The following is a 27,999-nucleotide window of genomic DNA, read 5'->3' as shown; positions in this document are numbered from 1 at the left end:
CCAGTATTTACAGAAACTATGAAATATCTGATACTAAAACCAATATACTTCTATATGTACTTAAGAAATCAATTTTCTAGGCTTTCTTAAATAATGCTTATAGCTATCAGGGAATCTGTACTTACAAATGCTTCTATGGAGAAGATCCTGAATGAGTAGAAGCAAGTGTGATATTAAAAACATTTAAGGGGCACCTGGGGGCACAATCATTTAAGCATCCAACTCGTGCTTTCAGTTCAGGTCATGATCTCAGGGTCGTGTGATCTTGCCCTGCATTGGGCTTGCATTCAGTGCAGAGTCTGCTTGAGATTCTCTCTCTCTCTCCTTCTCCCTATGCCCCTCTGGCTTGTGCTCAATCTCTCTCAAATAAATAAATCTTAAAAACAAAAACAAAAACAAAAACAAAAAAAACCCCACACTCTTAACAGCCAAAATGGCATTGTCATGACCAATTAGAATGGCCAGCGTTGGGGCGCCTGGGTGGCTGGTGGGTTAGGTTTCTGACTTCGGCTCATGTCATGATCTCAGGGTCCTGGGATCAAGCCTGGCGTCGGGCTCCCCACTCAGCGGGGAATCCACTTCTCCCTCTCCCTCTGCCCACCCCTCACTCCTGCTTGTGCTCTCTCTTTCTCTCAAATAAATAAAATCTTAAAAAAAAGGAATGGCCAATATGCTACAGCCAAGTCCTGGAGGCGTCTGCAGGGCCAGGTGTTCCCCTGTGCTTGATCATGGAACTGCAGAATTAAATGAAATACCAAGATCCATGAGATTTTTTTCTTTTTTTTTTTCTTTTTTAATCTCTGCACCCAACGTAGGGCTCAAATTTACAACCCCGAGATCAAGAGTCTCATGCTCTACTGACTGAGCCAGTTAGGCACCCTGATCCATGATATTTTCTTCTTCAAACAAGCAAAACCATTTTGGATAACAAAGAAGAAGAAAAAAGACGTGGATTTTTCAAAGTGACTCACTATGTTGTGGGACTCCAAATATGCATTTAAAAAATGGATCTGTATGCACATCTGTTCATGGAAACAGTGTAGAATTATCTGACACAAGCCAATAGGAGATAACTGTCTGAAAAGATTTTTGGAGTGCAATAGGCAAGTGTACCAAGGGATCTGCTATTATAAGCCAATAGTGAGAGAGACTGCAATGTGAAGTGTCACAAAGCAATAAGATCAATGAAACAAAGTATGCACTTTACATTAACAGGTCATCAGGAAGAGTGTCAGACACGTATCTGTATTATGCATGGATTCAGAATCTTTGATCTATTATTAGGATATCTATGATTTGTGAAAATCTGCAAAAGCATTACCAATGAAGACAGATTTAAAAATGTTAATAAAAACTATGTTTCTTAGTGAGGTCATAGCAATCTTACTAACCTTGGCTTTAGGTTGTAACAAATAAGCAGTTTATTTCCTCAAAGATACCCATTTGTCAACACATAAGATATTATTTTCTCATTAGCCTTACTTAAAATTTTCAATTGATTTTTTTATGTCTTTGTAACTGGAGCCTAACTCTTCCCCCTTTAGGGATTACCTCATGCCTAATCAATAGAGTTCTGCATATTTAACCTTTTAAATATTTATTTAATCACTTTTCCTGTCCATCCCTAATATCATTACCTTAATTCAGGCCTCCATTAATGCAGCAACCTATCGATTGGTCTGTATGCATTTCATTCCCTTCAGCGCTATCTTCTACAAAACCAGACTGAGGTCCCAGAAACATAAACTCTGTCATGTAATTTCGCTGCTTAACATCTTTTCTTGAATGCCTATTACGTGCATATCTCAGACGTATTGCAGGTGGGGTTCCAGACCACCACAATAAAGCAAATATCACGATAAAGTAAGTATAAAAGTTATGTTTACATTGTAGTCTATTAAGTGTGTAATAGCCTTATGTCTAAAAAAAAATGTATATATCTTAATTTAAAAAGTATTGCTTGTATAGAACTGTTGAATCACTATATTGTACACCTAAATCTAATATAACACTGTATGTTAACTACACTAGAATTATAATTAAAAACATAATAAAATCCAAAAAAGAAAAAAATACTTTATTGTCAATAAAGTGCTAACCATCATCTGAACTTCCAGTGAATTATAATCTTTTTGCTGGAGGGTCTTGCCTCCATGTTGATGGCTGCTGACTGACCAGGGTGGTGGGGGCTGGAGGCTGGGGGTGCTGTGGCAGTTTCTTAAAATAACACAGCAATGAAGTTTGCCACGTCGGTTGACGCTTTCTTTCATGAACGATTTCTCTGTAGCGTGTGATGCTGTTTGCTAGCATCTTACCCACAGCAGAACTTCTTTCACACTTGGAGTCGGTCCTCTCAAGCCCTGTGCTGCTTTATCAACTAAAGTGTATGTCATATTCTAAATCCTCTGTTGTCATTTCAACCATCTTCACAGCATCTTCACCAGCAGTAGATTCCCGCTCAGGACACCACTGTCTTTGCTCATCCAAGAGAAGCAGCTCCTCAGTGGTGAAATTTCAATCATGAGATCACAGGCGTCCAGTCACATGTTCAGGCTCCCCTGCTGCTTCTAGTCCTCTCGCTGTTTCCACCACCTCTGCAGTTTCTGCCTCCACTGGAGTCCTGAGCTCTCCAAGTCACCCATGAGGGCTGGAATCAACTTCTTCCAGACTCCTCTTCATGTTGATATTGTCACCTCGTCCCTTGAATCATGGATGTTCTCAATGGCATCTAGAATGGTGAATCTTCTCCAGAAGGTTTTCAATTTACTTTGCCCCCAGATCTATCAGAGACATCACCATGGCAGATATAGCCTTACGAAATGTATTTCTTCAATAATAAGACTTCAGGAGTAGAAATCACTCCTTGATCCATGGACTGCAGGATGGATGCTGTGTTAGCAGTCATGAAAACCAGCTCCATCACAGCTCCTGGGTGACCAGGTGCATTGTCAATGAGTGGTCATATTTTGAAATAAATCTTTTTTTTTTTTTTTTTCTGAGCAGTAGGTCTCAACAGTGGGTTTAAAATATTCAGCAAACCATGTTGTAAACAGATGTGCTGTCATCCACGCTTTGTTGTTCCATTTATAGAAAACAGGCAGAATGGATTTACATAATTTTTAGGGCTCTAGAATTTTCAGAATAATCAATGAGCATTGGCTTCAACTTCAAGTAACCGGCTGTATTAACCTCTAACAAGATTGTCAGCCTGTCCTTTGAAACTTTGCGGCCAAGCATTAACTTCTACCTAGCTAAGAAAGTCCTAGAAAGCATCTTCTTCCAATAGAAGGCTGTTTCATTTACATTGAAAATTTATTGTTTATTGTAACCACCTTCATGAATGATCTGAGCTAGATCTTTGCATAACTCGCTGCAGCTTCTCCATTAGCACTTGCTGTTTCACCTTGTACTTTTCTGTTATGGAGATGACTTCTTTTCTTAAACCTCACGAACCAACCTCTGTTAGCTTCAGACTTTTCTCCTGTAGCTTCCTCACCTCTCTGAGCCTTCACAGAATTGAAGAGAGTTAGGGCCTGTCTCTGGATTAGGCTTTGGCTTAAGGGAATGTTGTGGCTGGTTTGATCTTCCATCCAGACCACTGACACTTCCTCCATATCAAAAATGAGGTTGTTTCACTTTCTTATCATTTGTGTCTTCATTCGAGTAGCACTTCCAATTTCCTTCAAGAAATTTTTCGTAGCATTCACAAGTTGGCTAACTGGTGGGAGAGGCCTAGCTTTTAGCCTGTCTCAGCTTTTGACATGCCTTCCTCACTAAACTTAATCATTTCCGGCTTTTGATTTAAAGTGAGAGATATGGGACTCCTCATTTCACTTAAATATTTAGAGGCCACTGTAAGATTATTAAATGGCCTAATTTCAATATTGTGTGTCTCAGGGAACAGGGAGAGCCAAGGAGAGGGAGCAAGATGGGGGAAGCGGTTATTGGTGAAGGAGGCAGAACACATACAACATGCATCCTCAATTCACCATCTCATATAGGTGTGGTTTATGGCACCCCAAGACAATTACAGTAGGAACATCAAAGATCACTGATCACAGATCACCATAACAAATGCAATAATAATAATGAAAGAGTTTGAAATATGGCAAAAATTACCAAAAATTACCAAAATACAGAGACACAAAATGAGAAAACCTGTTGGAAAAATGACTCCAACAGCCTTGCTCTACACGGGGTTGCCACAAACCTTCAATTTGTGGAAAAAAAAAAAACCCAAAAAATGCAGTATCTGTGAAGCACAATAAAACAAGGTCTACCTATACTCATAACATGCAGCTCAAGCTTGTCATTGTGGCAGACCAAACCTCCAAGATTTGACTAAGGCCCAAACTTCCAGCCTGATTACTTTACACTCTTAGTCATTTGCTATATAATGAAAAAAGCTGGCAGTTATATCCTTCTTAGTACATGCCATGCACAATTCTAAGTGCTTCACATATAGTAATGTTGATCTGCAAAACAAAACTATGAAGTAGGTATTATTATATTATTATCCCCACAGTTGACCTTCAGGGGCACAAAAAAGGTTAATTGCCCTGCCAAAGGTCACAGAATTAGCAAAGAGCAGACCTAGGATTCAAACCCAGGTAGTCTGTCCTGAGTCCATGGTACCCTGCCCACACAGAGGGAAGCCCCCTGCAGTGATCCAGTGGCAATATTGCTTTTTGCTTTTGACTTTGTTCTTCTGATGTCCTTTGTCTGCAACATCATCCCTCTCAGCCATTTCCCTACTCCCCATAATTCCTGCCCTTTCCCCTTCACTGAACTCCTCACGCTGAGCATCTCCACTTCCAGGAGACCTCGCAGGCCCCCACCTTTACTGGCAGGTTGGCTGGGACCCTTCTTACTCTCCCATTTGCACATACACTCTTCAGGCGACTGGGCATGTGCTTTATAACAATCTGGTGTGTCTGGTGCTTCCACTGGAATGGGAGCTCCCTCAACTGCCTGGTAGAATATTTAGACTGTGTAGGTGCTCAGTAAAGATATGTTGCATAAGCGAAACAAACGAGTGGAGGGACTGAGTGTTGATAGTGCTAGAAGGACCAGCTGCTCAACAGAACTCGGCCCCAGTTCAAACCGTGAGGCAAGGACGACTGAAGTTCCCAAGTTCCTGTTGGGGAATTTATAGTTAATGTCTGTGAAAAAGTGCATTGTTCTAATATCTTAAGTATGTCTTCATTTAGAACTCATTTAGTGAGAGATTTCAAGGTAGAAATTTGACTCAAAGTAGCGTGTAGAATCCTGCAATATTTTACATTTAAAATTGCATTAGAGATTATGCAAACATAATACCTGCATATTTCATTCTCTTATTGATAATTTAAATTGCCTTGCAAAGAAATTCAACTATTGCTGCCATCCATGAGAGGAGCCAAACAATATCTTCAACATTTCTAAGAAATAGGGCAGCTGCTATCTTAATAAATTGCAAAAAAAAAATCTTAAATGTAACCTTCCCAGAATTCACAAATAAAGCATATTTGATTCACACTTTAAGCTGAAAAAGAAATCACCCCAGGGATAGACTGATGGGCATTTCATTCATATGATAGTAAACAAAATTGAATCCCTTGACACAGAAATGAAACATATTATAAAATCAGTAACTCAGGGGCAACTGGCTGACTCAGTCCATAGAGCGTGCAACGCTTGATCTCAGGGTCATGGGTTCAAACCCCATGTTGGGCATGGAGCCTACTTAAAAAAAGAAATCAGTAACTCCTAAAAATATTACAAAGAAACAAAGCTTGCTATTTTCATCCCCCTTTTTTTTTTTCTGGTACGTTTGGTAATAGCAGAAGACACTTCTAAAAAACCAACCCCCTTCCTAGTGATTACTCTTGACATAAGAGGGCTTCTGGTTTACCAGGATAGCCACATTCAGATGTAGAATATCCTTTTCCCCTTCACAAAAGAGAAAAGGCCATAGTCATCAGCCTCTGTGCTCAGCTGTGTGTACCAAGAGCCCTCCCTTGCCTCAGCACTTGAGTAATGACGAATGCATTCCATACAGCTGGTGATGAAGACAACTCAAAGAAACTGCCTGCATCAGCTCCAAATATTTTTAAAAGCGATGCAAATTGAGGTGGAGAGAGAGTGGGAGAAAAACCATCTCCTGACAAATAACTTTATTTTGGGATAATTTAGCTAACAGTCTCAGAGATGCAGATCTTGTTTGATGTTTCCTTTAGATTTAAGAAAGAAGACCCAGAATTTTTATTGTTTCCATGTAATATCTAATATTAAATGTCACCAATTCTCAACAGCTATTCTTAGGTAATGATGATAAGTGCAGATAATATATTGCATGTGTATAGTGCTTTTCTGTTTAGAATCATTTTTACACACATTAACAATTGATGATTATTTTGTTTTCACAGTATCAAATATCTTGACCTACTTGATCTACAAATAAGCTTATAGTTCCATATGTACTTAGACAAAACTTGATTAACAGAGGAATAATATTTATACTTATAATGTAAATTTAAATTGGTTTGAAATGTCAGACAAGAGTTTCTTGCTTTGTTGTTTTTGGCTTTTAAAGAAGATAGAAATGCAAGGGAAGGGGCTTTTGAAAAAAGAGGAAAGCAAGAGAGAGACTGGAAGTGGCTTAATCAAAACAGCTTTGTCCTAAACTCTGGATTTATTTGACCCTTTCCTGAATGGAGCACCTGAATGGAATTGACTAGATTCCTAATAGTTAATAGCGGCAGTTTGAATGGAAGGAAAGACAAAGGCTCAACACTGAGGTCTTGGTTTAGGGTATGACAGTGAAACAGAGGTTTCTGATTATCAGCAATCTCCATGTAGTTGCTTTTGGACTTACCCTAAACACCTGGGTAGCTTTCAGATCAAGGGCCAGGAAAGCTTAGTGAATTCAATATGCTGTCTGCGTAACTGAGCTATGAGGGGTTCATTGTTGTTGTCTTTAAGTCATGGCAAGGGTGTTTCTGGAGTAACACATCCAAGACTTGACTTTGCCAGAGCAAATGGGACTGATGTCCAAGGACCAGTGCTGGGCCTCTCCCAGGCTGTCCCGTCCCCTAGAGATTAGAGGACACGTACAAGAACCACCAGGCATTTCTATTTTGCCAGAGGGCTCTTATGAAGAGTAAATAAAGGGACAATGCTGTGAAAAATGTACAAAGGTATCATTCTTAAATATGACAGAAAGCACCAATTGTCCTCTATCAAAAGGGTATCATTGTTATTTGCTGTTTCTTCAAAACAATTACCAGTTGGCTGAAGAGGTTGTAGTTTATGTTTATCTTCCTGGTAGACTGTTCCACATGTAAAGAAGTGAAGTTTCAGGAGAGAAAAGAGCATGGACAAGTACTGGGGTTGATATGAGGTGGTGACAGAATAGCTTTTAAATCTTTTCTTTCTAAAAAGTTAAATATCAACCCCCCCACCACCACGGCAACATATCATGAATTTTATTTAGAATGATGGTCCAGAATGTTAGAGTGAGGTGTTCTTGCATGGTTAGCTAACTTTTAACACCCTCTTGAATGGTTCTATAAGGTGTGAAATTTGAAGGGTGAAAAGCACTGCTTGATATCAGATGATTATCATTCCTATGTCCTGAGGACAAGCAGAAGAGGGCAGCTCTGAGGCTCAAAAGTGAGGTGTGCCTTACTTTTTGACCGCGCCAATTTCAGAAGGGCAGCTGTGAGGTTTACATGAGATGTTAGTAAAACACTTAGAAGAGTGCCTGGCACACAGTGGATGGTCCGTAAACGTTAACTAGCACCAGCTGCAGCATTCAGAAAATTAGTTTTTCACCGGTCTGGGACAATCGCCTGTCTCCAAACGTCTCTGTTACTCTCACTCTTCAAACTAGAATTCCACTATTGCATACTCTTCACCTCCTTTAGAGTTTTAAAGATTTTGTATTATCCAAAGTCCTGATTTAAAATGCAGCTAGCTCTCAAAGAGGTATGATCTCAGTGCACTTTAGTTAATACTTCATCAGGGAAAGGGACTTTATTAATAAATGCATGGCGGATGCTAGTGCTGGCGCAGGGCTCTCCACACTGAGTGAATGGGAATGAAGAAAATGAACATTTATTGAGTATTCACTGGGGCTATGTGAAAGGCCTTCTGCATATTTTGACTCTCTTTATCTTCACAACAACTCTGCAAGATTATTGCAGAAGATTGTGCAGGATCCTGCAGAGTAAGTGATTAAGCCAGAATTCACCGCCTATGTTACTTTATGCAGATTTGACTAAAGCTTCAGACTTAGATTTTATTGTGAGCCAATCATGTCAAGCACTCCACTAAACGAGTCTACATACATATGCTTGAATTGTACTGGGCTGTTTACCACCTAATTAAGTTGTCTCCAGATGGAAGAACAGATAAAAGTTTAACATGAAAACGACTTATGTTTATTCATGTAGGCGAATACAGGGGGAGAAAAATCTTCATGAGGGGAAAAATCTCAGAAAAAGACATCTATAGACTTTTTGCTCTGGAAAAATGATGAGGTACATGGGGTTTTGCCACACTACATTCTTTTCCTCAATACCTAATACTTCCTCATGCACTAGCATTCTCAATGTATTTATTAATGAAGTCTCTCTCACTGATAACGTATTAACTAAAGTGTATTAGGGTCAGATCTCTTTGAGAGCTAGATGCATTTTAAGTCAGGACTCTGGATAACACAAAATCTTTAAAACTGTGAAGGAGGTGCAGAATACGTAATGGTGAAATTCTAGGTGTTAAGAGTGATAATAAGGGAGAAATTTGGGGACAGGGCATCATCCCAGACCTTTCAAAAGATACAACATATTCTGCCTTTCAGTCAGCTCAGAGGATATGATTATTTTTCATCCATTTCTTTGCATTTAGTTCATGGACTGTCTCAAGATCATAGCCCTGTGTTATCAAAAGCCCGGTTATCTTTCACCACCATATGTAGCATCTTTTAAAAAGAAACTCATTTTTTAAAAGTTTAATCATATGTTGTTTTCATCTGTACTTATTTGGCTCTGTGAGGTTCAAAGGAGAACAGAACATTTTCTCCTAGGTAACTAGCAACTGTATATTTTTGGTTATAGGTTTCTTCCTAATGTGAAATATTTAGGTCCTTAATTTATCCTGCATTCATATGAGCCTGTTGCTACATGCATAGGAGGTAGTTCACCCTCAGTTTCCAAGAGTCCTCTTCTTTCTCCACTTTCCCCTCACCTGAGGCTTCTCTCAGACCTTCCAGATACTAGGCACTCTACCTTTGGTTTCTTTTCAATCTCCTTGCCCTGCCCAATGTGGCACATTGTCCACAGTAGATACTATAAAAACTGTTTTGTAGCTAGTTCAGAAATTTGAAACACTAAACAATACTTCTTTTAATTTTTCACAAAGAAAGAGAGAAAGAGGAAGGAAGGAAGGAAGGAAGAAAGGAAGGAAGGAAGGAAGGGAGGGAGGAAGGAAGGGAGGGAGGGAAGGGAAGGAAATTAGCCTGGTACCATGCACATTTTTTAGAATAGAGGGAAAACCATCCCTGTGATTCAGGAGCATTCAGGAAGGATAACTGGGTAAGAGACCATAAAGTAAGGTCGATTAAAAGTCTTAACAAGAAAATGACACTGTGATTAGCCAAGTCCTTACTGCAAAAGAAAAAGTTGGTTGGTAAGTTTACCAGAATTCTGGAAATCCGTGAAGCAGCAGCATAAGTGGTTTGCCTCTTTCACCAGCAGCAACATAATGAAATCTTAACCCCGAATCCTGCAGTACAAAATAGAGGGCATGGAATTTTAGTGATATTTTGCCAAAAGTAGTGCATTTAGTATTTCCATTTCATTAAAGAAAAAGTTCACTTGCATTATTTTTAATATCAAGAAATAAAATAAATATTATTAAATTTCAAAAAGAAAAAAAACTCCATGATTTATTAATAGAGTAAATTAGATTTACTTTTGTTGACATTCCCTTTATAGTACCTTCCCTTCTTGTTCTACCTACAAGGTCAATTTATATGTTACAAGCTTCTGGAACAATGTCACAATTTGTGACTTTCATCTTACTGATGTGTCACATTTCATCTCATTCAAATTCCAAAGGACATGTAAATAATTCTGATCTGAATTTATATTCCTGCCATGTTTACCTCCTAGTCATGTACTTTTCTCAGCTTGCCCGTCAAGAGCTGTGCCATCAGTTATATAATTCACACCTCCTTTCCTTATTTTTAGTTCTCTCCTTCCCACATTATTATTTTGAGAGTTGCATGTACAGCTCCCCTTGCTTCCTGCTCCTCGTGTCATGTCAATGTATTTCTAACAGCAGAATTCTCTGAGTGCTCAAGACTTCTCTCTGCATGTGGGAGACAAGACTGCCCAAGGAAAATAAAAGGCATGGGAATGAGACAAGAATACAGCAAACAAAAAGCAAACTGAAAAGAAGAAAATGGAGAAAAAAAGCAAGAAAGGAAAACAAAAATTCACAAAGAAGTGAAGAAAGAAACCAAGAACCAAAAGATGAGCACAGAGACAGAATTTTATATCAGGTAACCCAAGCAAGAGGGTTTCCAGATGTGAAAAAAAATCTTACAAGGTCATTTAATTCAACCCCATCATTTTTACAGATTTGGAAACTAAAGTCCAAAGATATTAACATGGGTCATAAAGGTGGTTGGGAGCAGGGCTGTGACCAGAACCCCATTCTGTCCTACCTTACAGGACAATGTTCTTTCCACTCCTTGGTTCTGTCGCTGGGGAAACTCTTTAGGTAGCCAGATTAAGAGGAAAAGCATTATGAGGAATTCCAGATGACTCTTTTTCACTGCTTCTCCTCAGGTTGGACTAAGATAACAAATCCGACTTTGCCCTCAACTGCAGAATGCCTTTCTAGAAGTTCAATAACTTCTTTTATTGGTGATGAGTCTTGGCCACTTGATTGGACTTAGTGAACAAATAATTAATTGCACTTACTATGTACTAGGCACTGTTCTAAGTTTTTGTTTATTTGGGTTTGTCTGTTTGTTTTACAAATATCGATTCATTTCATTCTCATACCAACCCCAGGCTGAATAAGGGTAAGAAAAATGTGCCCTTGCTCTTTTGAACTCTAGCAGTTGGACCATCTAGCTCCTAATAGGAATCCTGCACTTTGGTGACATAAATATCCCCTCATGTGAGGCTAGTTTTGAAAGGCCTGTGAGTCAGACTGCAGGGTGCATCCTGAAGGGTCATATCCCTTCACCACCTGGAGCCTCAGGAAATGGAATATCCATGGGCTGCCAGGAGGCTTGGGACAAGCATGAACAGTTCTAGTCTGAATGCATGGTTGACATTTACTTTTTATTCCATTCCTTTGGTCTCTGACTTCATAAGTCTGCTTCCTTGCTCACAAACATAACACCATTTATTTATTGTTTCATGCTGGTTAGGTCATCTCTGCATGCTCCATTCTGCTACTCTGAATAAAGTCCTATTTCCAATGACTTGTTCTATTTACTCTTCCAATCTCTAAAATTTAAGCAAGGACAGCCTCATGAGACAGTAGGGCATGACCAGGAACAATTCCCTACAGCTGATCTGAGCTCTAAAGGGCAAAAAGGTGACAGGAGACAGCCTTCCCTTAGAGAGAGCAGAATTATTCTGGGTTGTTGTGGTGGAGCAGGAGGGGGACAGTAATATATATATAGGACCCTGATGAGAGAACCTCCTCATAACCTATTCTCTGTCTCTCTGTCTCTCTGTCTCTGTCTCTCTCTCTCTCTCTCTCACACACACACACACACACACACACACACACACACACACGGTCTCGACCCCTCTCCCGCCACACCTCGCCCCCCCTTGCCTTGCCTCCCCCTGGCATCTTCCCTGTCCCCGCCGCGCGCTCTTTGCGAGCCCCAGGAACACTAGGGGACGCTGGGCGTCATGGAAGGAGCAGCCCAGCGCTCTCTGCCCTCACGGCCGTCACGTTCCCTCCCGATACCGCCGGGCCCACGCCGGCCTTCACCTTGATCCGCACGTAGCAGTGGGTACCCAAAGAGGGGTCGTTCAAACACGCGGGAGGGTGTTCCCGGGCGACCCTCCGGAAGGTCTGCGCGGGTCCCTTGCCGATGCTCCACAAAAGTTTGAGCAGGTAGACGGAGGCGCAGAGCCCGCAGTAGCAGTAGACCAGGGACCAGAAGAGCAGGGACCGGATCGTGACCGTCAGGCGGAGCAGGCAATCCCGCAGCCTCGCCATCGGGCGGGGCCGGCGGCGGGGCCCGCTGCCGTTCGGGGACGCGGGAGAAGCGGCGCTAGCTCCGGCTGCGGAGCGAGACAGCCAGCGCGGCGCCGCGCCAGGCCCGCCAGCCGGTCCGCGGGAGCCGGCTTCGCGCGCGCCTCCCCGCGGGCCCCCGGGGCAGATGCGCTCGGCTGGCGTCCGGTGGCCCAGCCGCGGGCGCCCGCACTCACGGTGCGCGCTCCGGGGCCGCTGCGCCCTGCCCGGGAGCGCCGCGGGGCAGACCCCCTGCGCTGCGGGTTCCGTCCCGGCCTGGGCGAGGCTGGGGACCGGCCTTCCTCCGCAGAGTGTGATCCCAGTTCTAAACCGCTCAACTGTGGGGAAGATGAAGGGGAGTCTTTCCCAAATCATCCTGGCGCAGAAGAAAGCGCCGCTCTTACTTTGACCAGTGTTCAAGTCCTCTCATTGCCCAGTCAACTGGTGCAATTTCATTAGGCCTTTTTCTGGATCATAGAATTATGGCGCGCGGGGAAGAGAGGCAGTGAACGACGGTTTTCATAGTATATGACGGCTATTATTACTTTATTCATTCCTAACATTCTTCTGACGGTGCTGATATTCTCCAACAAGATTCAGAGTGGTATCAGCCCAGCCAGTTCAGAGTGGTTATCAGCCCAGCCAGGCCTCTCTGGTTCTAAAGGCAAGCCTCTGGAAAGCCCTGGTCTGTTTTCTATCCCTGTAAGTCTTTCCTTTGCAAGACTCTTATATAAATGGAATCATATAATATGTAACCTTTTATTTTTGGCTTCTTTTCATTTAGTGTAATGCATCTGAGATTCAGCTATGCTGTTACATATACTGTTTCTTCTTTATTGCTTGTTAGTTTTCATTGAACAAATGTGTCGTATTGTTTATCCATTTCCTAGTTAAAGGACGTTTGAGTTTTTTCCACTTTGTGATTATGAATAAAGCCACTATAAACACTCATGTGAAGTTTTTGTGTGAACATAAGTTTTCCTTTCACCTGGGTAAGTACTTATAAGTGGGATTGCTGGGTCAGGTGGTAAGTTGCATTTAACTTTATGAGAAACTGCCAAACTGGCTTCCAAAGTGGCTGGATTCGATTACATACCAGCTATGTGTGAGAATTATGGTTGGGTTATAGTCTTGCAAGAACTTGGTATTGTCAAAAAAATCTTTCTAATTTTGGCAATTCTAAGGTGTGTATAGGGTACAAAGTAGGATTAACATTTATGTTTTGCATGTGTAGTATCTCATTGAGATTTTAATTTACATTTCCCTAGTGACTAATAATGTGTGGGCATCTTTATGTACTTGAATGCCATCAAATATATTCTTTGACAAAGTGTCTGTTAAAATCTTTTATACATTTTTAAAAATTGTGTTGTTTGTTTTCCTACTATTGAATTCAAGAGTTCTCTATATATTTTGGATACAAATCCTTTATCATACATCATGAGATTTGCAAACATTTTCCCAGACTGTGTCTTTTCATTCCTATAACAGAGACTTTTGAAGAGCAGAATTTCTTAATTAAAAAAAAAATTATCTATCTATCTATTTATTTATTCTTTTTAAGTAGGCTCCACACCTAATGTGGGGTTTGAACTCACAACCCCTAGATCAAGAGTCACATGCTCTATGCATTGAACCAGCCAGATGCCCCCGGCCCCGAGTTTCTTAATTTTGATGCCATCTCATGTATCACTTTTATTTCTTTTATGGATGGTACTTTTGGCCTTTAATGTAAGAAATCTTTTCATAACTCAAGGTCAGCAGGATTTCTTTCCCTTATGTTTTCTTCTAGAAGTTTTATGTTTTTATTTTTTATATTTAGATCTGCAAACCATTTTTCTTCAACTTTCCCCAAGTTTTATTTTATTATTTTTAAAATTTTAATTCCAGTATAGTTAACATACAATTTTATATTAGTTTCAGGTATACAATAGAGTGATTCAACAATTCTATATATTACTCAGTGCTCATCAGGATAGGTGTACTCTTAATTCCCATCATCTATTTCACCCATCCCCCACCTACCTCCCCTCTGGTAACCATCAGTTTGTTCTCTATAGCTAAAAGTCTCTTTTTTTGGTGTGTCTCTTTTTTTATTTGTTCATTTGTTTTGTTTCTTAAATTCCACATGTGAGTGGAATCAGATGGTATCTGTCTTTCTCTAACTTATTTGCTTAGCATTATACCCCCTAGATCCATCCATGTTGTTGCAAATGGTAAGATTTCATTCTTTTTTATGGCTGAGTAATATTCCTCTGTGTGTGTGTGTGTGTGTGTGTGTGTGTGTGTGTGTGTGTGTGTGTGTGTGACGTATTTATCCATTCATCTACAGATGGACATTTGGACTGTTTCCATAATTTGGCTATTATAAATAATGTTGCAATAAGCATAGGGGTACATATTTGAATTAGTGTTTTTGTATTCTTTGGGTAAATACCTGGTAAGTGCAATTACTGGATCATATGGTAATTCTATTTTTAATTTTTCAAGTTACCAAGTCTATGATCCATTTTGAGTTAATTTTTGTATAGGGTACAAAGTATGGATTAACATTTATGTTTTGCATGTGGATATATAATTGTTTTGGCACCATTTGTTGAAAAGAATGTTCTTTCTCTGTTGAATTGCTTTTGCACCTTTGCTGAAAATCACTTGGACGTACGGGACTATTTCTAAGTCTTTAGTCTGTTTCATTGATCCATATGGCTATATTTTCTTCAATACCGCACTTGTCATGACTTTTGAAAGTAGTATAGTAGGCCTAGAATTCAGGTAGAATGAGTCCTTAGACTTTGTTCTTCTTTATAAAAATTGTTTTGCCTATTCTGCTTACTTACCTTTTCAAAAAAAATTTAGTATTAGTTTGTCATTTTAGGCAAAAATTAATCATTTTGGAGAAAACTGATATTTTAACAGTATTTTGCTCAATCCATGAACATGATATATCACTTCATTTATTTAGATCTTCTTTGATATCTTTCACTGTTTAAAACATACAAATATTGCATATATTTTGTAATATTTAGACCTAAGTATTTCTTTTTTATATATTATTGTTAATACTACTTTTTTCAATTTCCAGTTGCTTATTACTAGTATAAAGAAACATGATTTTGGGTTTTTTTTGTCTTGGATTCTGAGACCTTGATAAACTCACTTACTAGTTCTAGTAGCTTTCTGAAAGAGTCTTTGGGATTTTTTATGGATAACTGTGTCATCTATGAATAGAGACAGTTTTATTTCTTCCTTCCTACATATTTGCCTTTTATTTCTTCTTCTCACCATATTGCACTGGCTAGGACCGCCAGTACAAGAAATAATGAATAGGAGTAGTGAGAATGGACATCTTTACCTTATTCCTGATCTTCAGGGGAAAACATTCATCTTTCACTATTAAACATAATATTAGCTAAAGATGCCATTTAACATGTTGAGGAAGTTCTTTTCTATTTCTAGTTTCTGAGAGTTTTTTTTCATAAATGGAGGTTGAATTTTGTCAAAGGGCATTTGCTTCTCTTGAGATAATCACAATTTTTCCTCTTTAATCTTTTAATATAGCTAATTACATATAAAATTTTTACATTTTGGGGGCACCTGGGTAGCTCATTCGTTAAGCATAGGCCTTTGGCTCACGTTATGATCCAGGGTCCTGGGACTGAGCACCGCATTGGGCTCCCTTGCTCAGTGGGAAGCCTGCTTCTCCCTCTTCCACTCCCCCTGCTTGTGTTCCCTCTCTCGCTGTGTCTCTCTCTGTCAAATAAATAAATAAAATCTTTTAAAAAATTTAAATTTTTTATTTAAATTCAATTTAATTAACCTATAGTGTATTATTAGTTTAGAGGTAGAATTTAGTGATTCATCAGTTGCATATAACACCCAGTACTCATTACATCAAGTGCCCTCCTTAATGCCCATCACCCAGTTACCCCATTCCCCCTACCAAACTCCCCTCCAGCAACCCTCAGTTTGTTTCCTATAGTTAAGAGTCTCTACATATAACATTTTTTGAATGTTGAACCAGACTTTCGTCCCCAGATTAAACCCTACTTGGTCATGAAGTACTATATTTTTTTTATATATTGCTGAAATCAACTTGTTAATATTTGGTTGATGATTTTTGCATCTATATTTCTTATTTTTTATATATTCTGGAAGAATTTATATAAAACTGATATTATTTCTTCTTTAAATGTTTGGTAGAATTCTCCAAAAAAGCCATCTAGGTCTCAAGTTGTTTTTTTAATTTTTTTTTTTAAGGTTTTAAAATGTAATTGAATCGGTGATGCCTGGGTGGCTTAGCCAGTTAAGTGTCTGCCTTCGGCTCAGGTCATGATCCCAGGGTCCTGGGATTGAGTCCCATGTCAGGCTCCTTGCTCAGCGGGGAGCCTGCTTCTCCCTCTGCCTGCCACTCCCCCTGCTTGTGCGTGCTCTCTTTCTCTCTCTCTCTCTGACAAATACATAAATAAATAAAATCTTAAAATAAAATATAATGCAATCTATTTAAAAGTTATAGGACTATTCAGGTGATCTGCTTTTTCTTTGCCAGTTTGTGTCTCTTAAGAATTTTATGCATTTCACTTAAGTCATTGAATTTATGGCTTAATTTCCAAATATTTTGGACGATTTTGCAGACGATCTTTTTGTTGTTAATTTCTGGTTTAAATACGGTATGTTCCAAGAGTTTACCTTCAAAACTACCTGTTCTTTTAAATTTGTCAAGGTTTGCTTTATGTCTCTGAATATGGTCTATTTTGGTGAATGTTTCAACTGTATTTGAAAAGTTGTTACCTGGAGTGTAGCATAAATGTTAATTAGGTAAATTGGTTGGCAATGCTGTTCAGGACTATTAGGAACCTTACTGATTATCTGTCTACTTGTTCTATCAATTGCTGAGAGAAGAATGTTAAAATCTGTAATGATGGATTTCTTTCTTTTTCTTTCTTTCTTTCTTTCTTTCTTTCTTTCTTTCTTTCTTTCTTTCTTTCTTTCTTTCTTTCTTTCTTTCTTTTGGATCTATCAATGCTACTATTTCTGCTTTAGACAGTTATATTTGGGGGCATTTATAAATAAGATAAAATGAATTTTATAATTACTTCCAGTTATGCCATTCTCAGTGTTCTTCATTCATTATATAGATATAAGTTTCTGTTTGGTGTCATATTCCTTCTACCAGAGAACTTCCTTTAGGCTTTCTTGTAGAATAGGTCTGCTGATAATAAATTCTTTCAGCTTTTGTTTGTTTTGCTACATGCTCATCTTTAAGTCTTTATTTATGCTTAGTGATAAGTAATACAGAGATGGTCTCTCTCCATGCTTTTACCTCTCTGATAGTAGTAGACTGCTTTCGTTACTGAATGCTTATTACCCTGGTGGTAGGAAGGGCAGGAGGTAGAGGGGCATTCTCTGCTGTCCTAATTTAGCCTCACAGGCAGGCAGGATGGATATCAGGATATCAGGATATCAGGGTATCTTGGATATGAGGGTGGGATCTTCTCAATGATCCTTTCCTGTCCCCAGTGACAGGGACTCTCTAATGGTCTGGACCCATGATGTATTTCCTGCCCTTGTCCTACATTAGAGGGTTTATTTCTGTTTTCTTCCCCCCCGCCACCCCAGCTGCAATAGGTCTTCATCAGTGCCCTAGTTAGGCGACAGATTTTGCTCTTCTTCAACCAGAAGCTTAAGGCTTATATTCCTTAAGGAAGACAGAGAAGGATCTGGAGAAGCCTTTGTGCTTTTCCTATGTCTGGTGCTATTCTCTTCCAGGCCTGCATCAGGAGGATTGCTTTCTCAGAACCTCATCCTCCCCCCAGATCCTTCTTGTAAGTACTGATGAGGTCTACAGAGAAGAAGAATCAGCAAGTTGTTGCAAATTTCTCTTGTGCTGTCAGCGGTTCTATATTCTGAACTAGCCCACACCCAGCCTTTAGGAATTTTTTACTTTTAGATGATTTTGTTTTCTTGTTTGTTTTTGTTACCAGATTATATAGCATTTGGTGACATCTGCCTCAGGTAAGCCAGTACTTATGTCCTCTCTCTCCTTTGATGCATTTGTCTCAGCCCTCAGACTAATTTAAGAAATGTTGTGAATTTGGAGGAGAAGCAAGATGGCCGAGGAGTAGGAGACCTGGATTTCGTCTGGTCTCAGGAATTCAGCTGAATAGGGATCAAATCATTCTGAACACCTACACACTCAACAGGAGATTGAAGAAAAGAATAGCAACAACTCTCTGAACAGAAGAGCGACCACTTTCTGGAAGGTAGGACGTGCGGAGAAGTGAATCAGAGGAGACGTTTGGGAGGATTGACAGCCTGGAGGGGGGCCTCCGTTGGCCGCTTCTGGCAAGTGATAGAGCCGCGGAGCACAAAATCGGAACTTTTAGAAGTCGGCTCGGCGGAGGGACGTCGCTCCAGTGGCTAAGTGGGGGGTGGAACCCTCGCGGGACAGTGTGGTCTCAGGACCGTCGGGGTCACAGAAAGACCGGGGGTGCCTGAGTGCGGCAGAGCTCCCGGGTATCGGAGCAGGGAAGCCGGCTGCAGAGACGGAGCCGAGGCGCGGGCTTTCAGCTCGGGGTTGCCATAAACCATGATCCACGCCACAGTCGGGCCACCACTCTTCCAGCAGGGACCCAACAAGTGGCAGATCTGGGGAGACTCCCTTTCCTCCCCCAGGAGGAGCGGCGCGGAAGCGCACCGCAGGGATCTGCTGGGTTTGGAGACTCCACATGGGGTCGGGTGCCAGAGATAGAAATGCTCGGTCACAGGCCGGGTGAGCACGGAGTGCGGCCGGAGACCGGGGTGATGGGAGTGACTGACTGCTTTTCTCTGGGGGCGCACTGAGGAGCAGGGGCCCGAGTTCTCGGCCCTTCCAGGGCAGAGATTGGGAGGCCGCCATTTTCACTCTCGTCCTCCAAAGCTGTACCGAGAGCTTGCAGGGCACAAAAGCTCCCAAGAGCAAACCCGAGCTGATTACTTAGCCCGGACAGACAAGGGCGGGGCAATTCCGCCTCCGGCAAAGACATTTGGGAACCACGGCAACAGGCCCCTCCCCCAGAAGATCAGCACGAACAGCCAGCAAGCCAAGACCAAGTTCACCGATCAATGAAAACGTCAGAACTCCAGCGCTAAGGTAATACAGCACATAGAATTCATGGCTTTTTCCCCATGATTCTTTAGTCTTTCAAAGTTAATTTTTTTAACTTTTTCTACTTTTTTTGAATTTTCCTTTTTCCCTTTTGCAACCAACATCTTATCAATCCCTTTTTTAAAAATCTTTTTTATTTTTCATTTTTAGAGTCATATCTATCCCCTTATTGTAGTTAACCTTATTTTTGGTATAGATATATAAGTTGCTCTCTCTTTAAAATTTTGGGATACAGTTTCTTCGCAGACCAAAATATACCCTAAATCCCTAGTGTATGGCTTTGTTCTAGTCTCCTGCCTGATCACATTCTCTCCCCCCCCCTTTTTTTTTAAATTTCTCTTCTTTCTTTTTTCAACCAACTTCTTATCAATTCCTTCTATAAAATCTTTTAAAATTTTCATCTTCACAGTCATATTCCATTCCTTCATCGTATTTACCCTTATTTTTGTACATATATAAGTTTTTCTTTCTTTAAAATTTTGGGAGGCAGTTTCTTCTAACAGACCAAAATACGCCCAAAATCTAGTGTGTGCTACTGATCTTTTCACCAGCCTGATCATATCCTTTTTTCTTTTTCTTTTTTCTTTCTTTCTCTTTCTTTTCCCCTGGTTTCAGGTCTCTTCCAATTTGTTTAGTGTATATTTTTCTGGAGTCGTTGTTAGCATTTTATTCTCTCATTCATCTATTCTCCTCTGGACAAAATGACAAGATGAAAAAACTCACCTCAAAACACAAACAAACAAACAAACAAGATTCAGTACTGACTGCCAGGGACGTAATCAATACAGACATTAGTAAGATGTCAGAACTAGAGTTCAGAATGACGATTATAAAGATACTAGCTGGGCTTGAAAAAAGCATGGAAGATACTAGAGAAACCCTTTCTGGAGAAATAAAAGAACTAAAATCTAACCAAGTCGAAATCAAAAAGGCTATTAGTGAGGTGCAATGAAAAAATGGAGGCTCTAATTTCTAGGATAAATGAGGCAGAAGAGAGAATTAGTGATATAGAAAACCAAATGATGGAGAATAAAGAAGCTGAGAAAAAAGAGAGATAAACAACTACTGGATCATGAGGGCAGAATTCGAGAGATAAGCAATACCATAAGACAAAACAATATTAGAATAATTGTGATCCCAGAAAAAGAAGAAAGACAGAGAGGGGCAGAAGGTATATTGGAGGAAATTATAGCAGAGGACTTCCGTAATTTGAGGAAGGAAACAGGCATCAAAATCCAGGAGGCACAGAGAATCCCCTCAAAATCAATAAATATAGGTCAACACCCCAACATCTAATAGTAGAACTTACAAGTCTCAGAGAAAGAGAAAATCCTGAAAGCAGCTTGGGACAAGAGGTCTGTAGATTGGCAACAGACCTCTCCACAGAGACCTGGCAGGCCAGAAAGGACTGGCATGATATATTCAGAGCACTAAATGAGAAAAATATGCAGCCAAGAATACTATATCCAGCTAGACTGTCATTGAAAATAGAAGGAGAGATAAAAAGCTTCCAGGACAAACAAAAACTAAAGGAATTTGCAAACACAAAACCAGCCCTACAAGAAATATTGAAAGGGGTCTTCTAAGCAAAGAGAGAGCCTAAAAGTAACATAGACCAGAAAGGAACACAGACAATATACAATAACAGTCACCTAACAGACGATACAATGGCACTAAATTCATATCTTCAATAGTTACCCTGAATGTAAATGGGCTAAATGCCCCAATCAAAAGACACAGGGTATCAGATTGGATAAAAAAACAAGACCCACTGATGTGCTGTCTGCAAGAGATTCATTTTAGATCCACAGACACCTCCAGATTGAAAGCGAGGGAGTGGAAAACCATTTACCATGCTAACGGACATCAAAAGAAAGCTGGGGTGGCAATCCTTATATCAGACAAATTAGATTTAAACCAAAGACTATAATGAGAGATGAGGAAGTTCACTATATCCTACTTTAAAGGGTCTATCCAACAAGAAGATCTAACAATTGTAAGTATCTATGCCCCTAACATGGGAGCAGCCAATTATATAAGGCAATTAATAACAAAATCAAAGAACCACATCGACAACAATACAATAATAGTAGAGGACTTTAACACCCCCTTCACTGAAGTGGACAGATCATCTAAGCAAAAGATCAACAAGGAAATAAAAGCTTTAAATGACACACTGGACCAAATGGTCTTCAGAGATATATTCAGAACATTCCATCCCAAAGCAACAGAATACACATTCTTCTTTAGTGCCCATGGAACATTCTCCAGAATAGATCATATCCTAGGTCACAAATCAGGTCTCAACCGGTACCAAAAGACCGGGATCATTCCCTGCATATTTTCGGACCACAGTGCATTGAAACTAGAACTCAATCACAGGAAGAAAGTTGGAAAGAACTCAAATACATGGAGGCTAAAGAGCATCCTACTAAAGAATGAATGGGCCAACCAGGAAATTAAAGAATTAAAAACATTCATGGAGACAAATGAAAATGAAAACACAGCTGTTCAAAATCTTTGGGATGCAGCAAAGGCAGTCCTAAGAGGAAAGTATATAGCAATACAAGCCTTTCTCAAGAAACAAGAAAGGTCTCAAATACACAACCTAACCCTACACCTAAAGGAGCTGGAGAAAGAACAGCGAATAAAGCCTAAATCCAGCAGGAGAAGAGAAATAATAAAGATGAGAGCAGAAATCAATGAAATAGAAACCAAAAGAACAGTAGAACAGATCAACGAAACTTGGAGCTGGTTCTTTGAAAGAATTAACAAGATTGATAAACCCCTGGCCAGACTTATCAAAAAGAAAAGAGAAATGACCCAAATCAACAAAATCATGAATGAAAGAGGAGAGATCACAACCAACACCAAAGAAATACAAACAATTATAAGAACATATTATGAGCAACTCTATGCCAGCAAATTAGATAATCTGGAAGAAATGGATGCATTCCTAGAGATGTATCAACTACCAAAACTGAACCAGGAAGAAATAGAAAACCTGAACAGACCCACAAGCACTAAGGAAATTGAAGCAGTCATCAAAAATCTCCCAAAAAACAAGAGCCCAGGGCCAGATGGCTTCCCAGGGAATTCTACCAAACACTTAAAGAAGAATTAATACCTATTCTTCTGAAACTGTTCCAAAAATGGAAATGGAAGGAAAACTTCCAAAGTCATTTTATGAGGCCAGCATTACCTTGATCCCAAAAGCAGACAAAGACCCCATCAAAAAGGAGAATTACAGACCAGTATCCCTGATGAACATGGATTCAAAAATTCTCACCAAAATACTAGCCAATAGGATCCAACAGTACATTAAAAGGATTATTCACCACGACCAAGTGGGATTTATCCCTGGGCTGCAAGTTTGGTCCAACATCTGCAAATCAATCAATGTGATACAATACATTAATAAAAGAAAGGACAAGAACCACACGATCCTCTCAATAGACACAGGAAAAGCATTTGCCAAAGTACAGCATCCTTTCTTGATCAAAACTCTTCAGAGTATAGGGATAGAGGGTACATACCTCAGTATCATAAAAGCCACCTATGAAAAACCTACAGCGAATATCATTCTCAATGGGGAAAAACTGAGAGCTTTCCCCCTAAGATCAGGAACATGGCAGGGATGTCCACTATCACCACTGCTATTCAACATAGTATTAGAAGTCCTAGCCACAGGAATCAGACAACAAAAAGAAATCAAAGGCATCCAAATCGGCAAAGAAGAAGTCAAACTCCCACTCTTTGCAGATGATATGATACTTTATGTGGAAAACCCAAAAGACTCCACCCCAAAACTGCTAGAACTCATACAGGAATTCAGTGAAGTGGCAGGATATAAAATCAATGCACAGAAATCAGTGGCATTCCTATACACCAACAAGACAGAAGAGAGAGAAATTAAGGAGTTGATCCCATTTACAATTGCACCCAAACCATAAGATACCTAGGAGGAAATCTAGCCAAAGAGGCAAAGAATCTGTACTCAGAAAACTATAGAATACTCATGAAAGATATTGAGGAAGACACAAAGAAATGGAAAAACATTCCATGCTCATGGATTGGAAGAACAAATATTGTGAAGATGTCAATGCTACTGAGAGCAACCTACACATTTAATGCAATCCCTATAAAAATACTATCGACTTTTTTCAAAGAAATGGAACAAATAATCCTAAAATTTGTATGGAACCAGTAAAGACCCCGAATAGCCAGAGGAATGTTGAAAAAAAAGCAAAGCTGGTGGCATCACATTTCCGGACTTCCAGCTCTATCACAAAGCTGTCATCATCAAGACAGTATGGTACTGGCACAAAAACAGACACATAGATCAATGGAACAGAATAGAGAGCCCAGAAATGGACCCTCAACTCTATGGTCAACTAATCTTCGACAAAGCAGGAAAAAATGTCCAATGGAAAAAAGACAGTCTCTTCAACAAATGGTGTTGGGAAAATTGGACAGCCACATACAGAAGAATGAAACTGGACCATTTCTTTACACCACACACAAAAATAGACTCCAAATGGTTGAAAGACCTAAACGTGAGACAGGAGTCCATCAAAATCCTAAAGGAGAACATAGGCAGCAACCTCTTTGACCTTAGGCGCAGCAGCTTCTTTCTAGAAACATTGCCAAAGGCAAGGGAAGCAAGGGCAAAAATGAACTATTGGAACTTAATCTAGATAAAAAGCTTGGCACAGCAAAAGAAACAGTCCACAAAACCAAAAGACAACTGACAGAATGGGAGAAGATATTTGCAAATGACATATCAGATAAAGGGCTAGTATCCATAATCTATAAAGAACTTATCAAACTCAACACCAAAAGAACAAATAATCCAATCAAGAAATGGGCAGAAGACATGAACAGACATTTTTCCAAAGAAGACATCCAAATGGCCAACAGACACATGAAAAAGTGCTCAACATCACTCGGCATCAGGGAAATCCAAATCAAAACTTCAATGAGATACCACCTCACACCAGTCAGAATGGCTAAAATTAATATGTCAGGAAAGACAGATGTTGGTGAGGATGCAGAGAAAGGGGAACCCTCCTACACTGTTGGTGGGAATGCAAGCTGGTGCAACCACTCTGGAAAACAGTATGGAGGTTCCTCAAAAAGTTGAAAATGGAGCTACCGTATGACCCAGCAATTGCACTACTGGGTATTTACCCCAAAGATACAAATGTAGTGATCCGAAGGGGTACTTGCACCCCAATATTTATAGCAGCAATGTCCACAATAGCCAAACTATGGAAAGAGCCCAGATGTCCATCAAGAGATGAATGGATAAAGAAGATGTGATATATATATATACAATAGAATATGCAGCCATCAAAAAACCCTGAATTCTTGCCATTTGCAACATCTTGGATGGAACTAGAGGATATTATGCTAAGCGAAATAAGTCAATCAGAGAAAGACATGTATTATATGATCTCACTGATATGAGGAATTCTTAATCTCAGGAAACAAACTGAGGGTTGCTGGAGTGGTCGGGGGTGGGAGGGATGGGGTGGCTGGGTGATAGACATTGGGGAGGGTATGTGCTATGGTGAGTGCTGTGAATTGTGTAAGACTGATGAATCACAGACCTGTACCTCTGAAACAAATAATACATTATATGTTAAAAAAAAAGAAGATAGTAGGAAGGGAAAAATGAAGGGGGAGAAATCAGAGGGGGAGACGAACCATGAGAGACGATGGACTCTGAAAAACAAACTGAGGGTTCTAGAGGGGAGGGGGTTGGGAGGATGGGTTAGCCTGGTGATGGGTATTAAAGAGGGCACGTACTGAATGGAGCACTGGGTGTTACACGCAAACAATGAATCATGGAACACTACATCAAAAACTAATGATGTAATGTATGGGTATTAACATAACATAATAAAATAAAATTTTAAAAAATTGAGTTATAATTGACATATATCATTGTATTAGTTTTAGGTATATGACAATGATTTGATATATGTATATACAGTGGGAAATGATTACCACAATAAATTTTATACATTAAAAAAATTTTTTTGAATATTCACCTTTTTAAATTGAAATTTTAAATGAGATGATTGGAAATTTAAATGCAGGCATGAGAAATAGAGAAACTGTGTACACTTTAAACAGTATACTTTACACTTTATAATATTGTTATATATGTAGATTTGTGTACCCACCACCAAAGTCAAGTATACAGAACAGTTCTATAACCACAGGGATCCTTTTATAACCACACTCACACCTTGTCCCTCACCCTTGTACCACTAATATGTTCTCCATTTCCAAAATTCTGTCATTTCAAAAATGTTATATAAATGAAACCGTGAAGTAGGTAACCTTGTGGGATTAGTTTTTCTCACACAGCATAATTCCCTAGAAATTCAAGTTATTTCAGGTATCAACAGTTCATTCTTTTTTGCTGATTAGTATTTCAAATTATGTATATGCTACAATTTGTTAACCATTCACCTATTGAATGACATCTAGGTTGTTTCCAGGTTTTGGCTATTACAAATAAAGCTGCTATGAACACTTGCGTACAGGTTTGTATGTGATCATAGGTTTTCATTTATCTGGGATAAATGTCCAATAATGTAATTACTGGGTCATATGACTTTGTTTTTATTTTTTTAATTTTAATTTTTTAAAAGATTTTATTTATTTGAGAGAGTGAGAGCGAGAGAGAGAGAACACAAGTTGAGGGGGAGTAGCAGAGGGAGAGGGACAAGCAGACTCCTCGTTGAGTAGGGAGCCCAATGCGGGGCTCTATCCCAGGACCCTGGGATCATGACCTGAGCCCAAGGCAGACATTTAATCCACTGAGACACCCAGGCACGCCTGGGTCATATGGCTTTGTATGTTTTGTTTATAAGAAGTGACAACTGATTTCTAGTGTGGCTGTATACAATTTTACATTCCCACCAGAAATGTATGAATGATCCAGTTTCTCTGCATCCTTGTCAGCATTTTGTGTGGTCACTATTTTTTATTTTAAACCTTCCTGATAGGTGTGTATTGATATCTCATTGTGGTTTAAATTTGTATGTTACGGATGGCTACTAGTAATGGTGAACATGCTTTCTATGTGTGTGTTTGCCATATGTATATCCTCTTTGGTAAAATTTTGTTCATATCTTTTGCCCATTCTAATTAAATTGTTTCTAAATTAAATTTTTACTATTGAGTTTTGAGAGTTTTTAATATATTCCTTTTTTTTAAAGATTTTATTTTATTATTTTTTAAAGATTTTATTTATTTATTTATTTTTTAAAAACATTTTATTTATTTATTTGAGAGAGAGAGAATGAGAGCCAGAGAGCATGAGAGGGAAGAGGGTCAGAGGGAAAAGCAGACTCCCCGCTAAGCAGGGAGCCCGACGTGGGACTCGATCCCGGGACTCCAGGATCATGACCTGAGCCGAAGGCAGTTGCTTAACCAACTGAGCCACCCAGGCGCCCTATTTATTTATTTGACAGAGAGAGACAGCGAGAGAGAGAACACAAGCAGGGGGAGTGGGAGAGGAAGAAGCAGGCTTCCCGCAGAGCAGGGAGCCCGATGTGGGGCTCGATTCCAGGACCCCGGGATCATGACCTGAGCTGAAGGCAGACGCTTAACAACTGAGCCACCCAGGCGCCTGTTGTATGCTCTTTCTTGTCAGATAGGTGGTTTGCAAATATTTTCCTAATCTGCAGCTTATCTTTTTACAGAGCAAAAGTCTTGATTTTGATGAGAGATCCAACTTACCAGTCTTTTCATTTATGGATCATACTTTTGGTTATCAAATCTAAAACCTTTTTGCCTAATCACAGAGCCTAAAGATTTTTTATTTTTTTTCTAAAAGTTTATAGTTTTATATTTTACTTCTAAACCCATGACCCATTTTGAGTTAATTTTTGGATAAGATGTAAGTTTTAAGTTGCAATTTTTTCTTTTTTGCTTATGGATATTCAATTACTCCAGCATCATTTGTTGAAAAGACTGTCCTCTCTCCACTAAACTACACTTTTGTCAAAAATCGCTTCAGCATATTTGTGAAGGTTTATTTCCGAGTTCTTTATTCTGCAGTCTACTGCTTCGTGAATACATTTTCTTGATTATTGTAGCTTTATAGTAAGTCTTAATATCATACAGAATGATTCTTTTCACTTTATTTTTTTTTGTCAGTATTGTTTATTCTAGTGCCTTTGCCATTCAGTCTAAGTTTTAGAATAAGCCTGTCTATGTCTACGAAAAATTTTGCTGGGATTTTGATAGGATGTGCATTAAACCAGATCAGTTTGAGAACTGAATCTTTCCTATGTTGAGTCCTCCAGTCTATGCATACAATATATCTATTTAAGTCTTTCTTCTTTGACTTCTTCCATAAGCATTTTGTAATTTTCAGCTATAGATCCTGTACATTTTGTTCAACATACACCTAAGTATTTCATATTCTTTGTAATGATTATAAATGTTAATGTTTTTAAGTCACCATATGCTCATTAGTAACAGTGATCAGACTGATTTTTGTATGTTGATGCTGTATTCTGTGACCTTGCTTAAATCATTTATTAGTTGTAAGATTTTTTTTTGTAGATTCCTTGGGATAT

The 27,999-nt window shown here is 39.4% G+C and overlaps 1 protein-coding gene across 1 annotated transcript in view; it reads right to left on the bottom strand.

The window, feature by feature from the left end:
* The window catches only part of EPHX4 (epoxide hydrolase 4), a 41,489-nt gene extending 29,151 nt beyond the window's left edge, over window positions 1-12,338 (bottom strand). The window contains exons 1-2 of the mRNA XM_027623994.1: window positions 12,007-12,338; window positions 9,680-9,765 (exon numbers count right to left, since the gene is read on the bottom strand). Of these exons, the coding sequence (XP_027479795.1) occupies window positions 9,680-9,765; window positions 12,007-12,237 (317 nt within the window). The 5' untranslated portion in view covers window positions 12,238-12,338. The remainder of the gene's footprint in view (window positions 1-9,679; window positions 9,766-12,006) is intronic.
* Window positions 12,339-27,999: the final 15,661 nt, after the last annotated feature.

The sequence above is a fragment of the Zalophus californianus genome, chromosome 4 (assembly GCF_009762305.2).
Source record: "Zalophus californianus isolate mZalCal1 chromosome 4, mZalCal1.pri.v2, whole genome shotgun sequence".
NCBI classification, from domain to species: domain Eukaryota; kingdom Metazoa; phylum Chordata; class Mammalia; order Carnivora; family Otariidae; genus Zalophus; species Zalophus californianus.
This window is presented reverse-complemented; position numbering and strand designations above follow the sequence as displayed.